General features: G+C 62.7%; 1 protein-coding gene across 1 annotated transcript in view; it reads right to left on the bottom strand.

Annotated features, from left to right (window-relative positions):
• Positions 1-2779, bottom strand: part of LOC107107631 (uncharacterized protein K02A2.6-like) — a gene marked incomplete at both ends in the record, with an annotated part of 34360 nt that extends 31581 nt beyond the window's left edge. Inside the window, 3 exons of the mRNA XM_015407935.1 lie at positions 608-803; positions 843-1798; positions 1916-2779. Coding sequence (XP_015263421.1) covers positions 608-803; positions 843-1798; positions 1916-2779 — 2016 coding nt within the window. The remainder of the gene's footprint in view (positions 1-607; positions 804-842; positions 1799-1915) is intronic.
• Positions 2780-3580: the final 801 nt, after the last annotated feature.

The raw sequence follows: 3580 nt of genomic DNA on the forward strand, positions 1-3580 counted from the left end.
GGGTGCTGTTCGGGGCTGCTCCTTGTGGCCGTGGCGGGGCGGTTTGCTGTGGCGTTTCCGACGGCGGTGTGTCCTGCGGGTGCAACGCCGGGGGCTCTAGAGTGACCGGGGCCGAGGCCGGGTTCTGCGGTTCGGTTGCGTGGCCTGAAGTTTCGTTGTGCTCCTGGGGCTCCAGGTCCTCGGGGTCGTTCGGAAGGACCCGGCGCCGCAGTTGGTCGATGTGGCGGTGTAGCAGTTGTCCGTCCTCACAGGAGACCTCATAGGAGCGCGGGCCTCGCACCCGGACCACTCTCGCAGGGATCCAGGGTGGCCCCTGGGCGTAGTTCTTAGCGTAGACTGGGTCTTCCGGGAAGAACCCTCGGGCGGCTGCGTGTGATTCCGATGTCGGTTCCATCTCGGGGGCCCTGTCTGGGTGTAGACGGTCCAGCCGGGAGGTTAGGCGACGACCCATCAGGAGCTCCGCCGGGCTGCAGCCGGTCTCGGTGTGCGGGGTCGTGCGTTGGCCGAACAGGAACACCGCCAGCTTGTAGTCCCAGTCCTTACTGTCGAACTTGCGCAGTGTTTCCTTGGTGGTGCGCACCATGCGCTCCGCCTGGCCGTTGGTTGCCGGGTGGAAGGGCGCTGACCGGACGTGTCGGATTCCACAGTACCTCGTGAAGTCCTGGAACTCGCTGGAGGTAAATGCTGTGCCGTTGTCGGTCACCAGGGTGTCTGGAAGGCCGTGGGAGCTAAAAATGTGGCGCATGGCTCTGATGGCGGCCTTCGAGGAGGTAGACGGTACCGGCACCACCTCCAGCCACTTACTGTAAGCGTCCACTAGAATGAAAAAGATTTGTCCCTGGAACGGCCCCGCAAAGTCCAAGTGTAGCCGGGACCAAGGTTTGTGGGAAGACTCCCAAGCTCGATCGGGCGCTCGGGGCGGTGCGGGCCGGAACGCCTGGCAGGGTTGGCACAGTTTCACCAGTCTCTCAATGTCCTGATCGAGGCCGGGCCACCACACATAACTCCGAGCCAGCGCTTTCATCCGCACCACTCCTGGGTGAGCCTCGTGCAATGCTGCAAGTACTCGGTCTCGGAGTGGGGAAGGGATTACCACCCGACCTCCCCACAGCACACAACCCTTGTGAGCAGACAGTTCGTCTTTGCGCGAGGCATAGGCCGCAAAGTCGGGTCCCGCCGAGGCCAACGGCCACCCCCTTCTCACCCAGTCCAGGACGCGGCAGAGGATAGGGTCCTTTTCGGTGCGCCGGGCCACCTCTTTCACGTGAACCGGCTGGTCGGGCAGCGTTTCCAGCAGCGCGATGTGATGGGCTGGGGCCGGGTCAGGCTCCGTTTCCGGCAGAGGCAGGCGGCTCAAGGCGTCCGCGTGGCCCATTGCCTTCCCGGGCCGGTGCAGGAGCCTGTAGTTGTAGCCCGCCAGGAAGACGGACCACCGGATCACTCGGGGCGAAGTCATCTGGGGGGTCTGGCGGTCCGGGGCGAACAGACCCAGGAGAGGCTTGTGGTCCGTGGGGACCGTGAAGGGCCGGCCGTAGAGGTAGTGGTGAAATTTTTTCACCCCGGCCACTATAGCAAGAGCCTCCTTGTCAATCTGCGCGTAGTTGCGCTCCGCCGCAGACAAGGTACGGGAGTAATAGGCCACAGGTACCTCCCGACCGTCAGGCAGTTTGTGCCCCAGGACCGCCCCGACCCCATATGGAGAGGCGTCGCAAGCCAGCACCACCGGCAAGTCCTCATTGAAGTGTGCGAGTACCGAATTTGAGACGAGGAGGTCTTTGACCGCCTGGAAAGGCGCCTGCTGAGCCGTCCCCCAGACCCACGGCGCGCCCTTGTCGAGGAGCCGATGGAGGGGTTCGGCTACTGCAGCTTTGAGGGGAAGAAAAGAGTGGTAAAAGTTCAGGAGGCCTAAGAAGGCCTGTAGCTCGGTCTTTGATGTGGGGGCTGGGGCGTTCGAGATCGCCCTGGTCTTCTCCGCCGTGGGGTGGATGCCCTGTGCGTCGACCGCGAACCCTAGAAACTCCACTTTGGGCACGCCGAGCAAGCATTTTTCGCGCTTCACCTTCAGCCCCGCCTGGTCGAAGCGTTGAAGAACGGTACGGAGTCGGGTGGCAAACGACGCGGCGTCGGGGGCGGCGATCAAGACGTCATCTAGAAAGGGCTGTACCCCGGGGATACCTTTGAGGAGAGAGTCCATGAAAGATTGAAAAATCCCCGGAGCCACCGAGACGCCGAACTGGAGCCGGTGGACCTTGAAAGCCCCTCTGTGCGTGGCGATCGTCTGGGCTTCCGCCGTGGCGGCGTCCACCGGCAGCTGCTGATAGGCCTGCGCCAAGTCCAGCTTTCCGAATATGCGAGCCCCCGCGAGCGCCGCCAGCACGTGGCTGACCACCGGAACGGGGTACGCGTGGTCCTGCAGTGCTTTGTTAATTGTGCACTTATAGTCCGCACAGATCCGGACGTCCCCGTTTGGTTTGATCGGTGTGACAATGGGGGTTTCCCAGCGTGCCGATGCCACCGGCTCCAACACCCCTTGCGCCACCAGCTTGTCGAGTTCTGCCTCGATTTTCGGCCTTACCGTTAAGGGCGGAAACCTGGCCTTGATCCGTATGGGCCGGACCGCCGGGTCCAGGTCCAGGGAGATGGGGGCCCCCGTGAACTTGCCTAAGGACCCATCGAAAACCCGGGGGAATTCGTTGCAAACGTCCGCGAAATCGGCTTGCTGCAGCTGGTGGATGCCCCCGATGGTCAAGCCCAGCGGCTTAAACCACGACATCCCCAGGAGACTGGAAAGCCGGCCCCCCACCACCAGAATGTCCAAACAACCCTTGAAGTCCTGGAACTCCACCAGGAACGTGCCCCAGCCCCGCACCACCACAGGATTCTTATTGAAATCCTGAAGCCTGAGGTGTGGTTTGCGCAGAGGGGGTCCCTCTGCGCAAACGTCTCCTCTGAGATAATGGTAACGTCTCCTCTGAGATAATGGTAAACTCGGAGCCCGTGTCAAGTTCCATGCTACAGGGGGACCCCTCTATCCGGACCGTAACATGGACTTTGTTTCGGCCCTGACGGGGCAAGTCACCTACCTGGGGCTGGGGCTGGTGGCCGACGGCATTTGTGTCGATCGAATGGAGGTCCACAGTGTGGATGGGTTCCCACTGGTGGCTGGGTTTCCTGGATGGCTGGCGGCGGCTGCGGCAGACCTTGGCGATGTGGCCCTGCTTGTTGCAGGACCTGCAGACCGCCTCGCGGAAACGGCAGCTCCGACGTTCATGCGCGTCCCCGCAGCTGGCACAGGAGGAAGCTGGCTCCGACGGCCTCGCTGGCGGTGCGCCCTTCGAACGGTGAGGTTGTGACGGCTTGCGGTGGAGTTGCGCCACTGCCTCCTCTTCGGAGTCAGCCGAATCCCCTCCGGCTTGGGTGCGGTGTACCCGATGGCCGCCGTGGCCCGGGTGCTCATTCTCGAAAGCAGCCGCATCCTTTAAAGCCGTGGCTAGCGTGAGGTCATCATCACGAATGAGGCGCCTCCGCAGTTTGGCCTCTCGTAAACCCAACAAGAACTGATTCAGCAGGGTCTCGTCCA

This window comes from Gekko japonicus, unplaced genomic scaffold, assembly GCF_001447785.1.
Source record: "Gekko japonicus isolate JY-2015 unplaced genomic scaffold, Gekko_japonicus_V1.1 scaffold5314, whole genome shotgun sequence".
In the NCBI taxonomy this organism is placed as follows: domain Eukaryota; kingdom Metazoa; phylum Chordata; class Lepidosauria; order Squamata; family Gekkonidae; genus Gekko; species Gekko japonicus.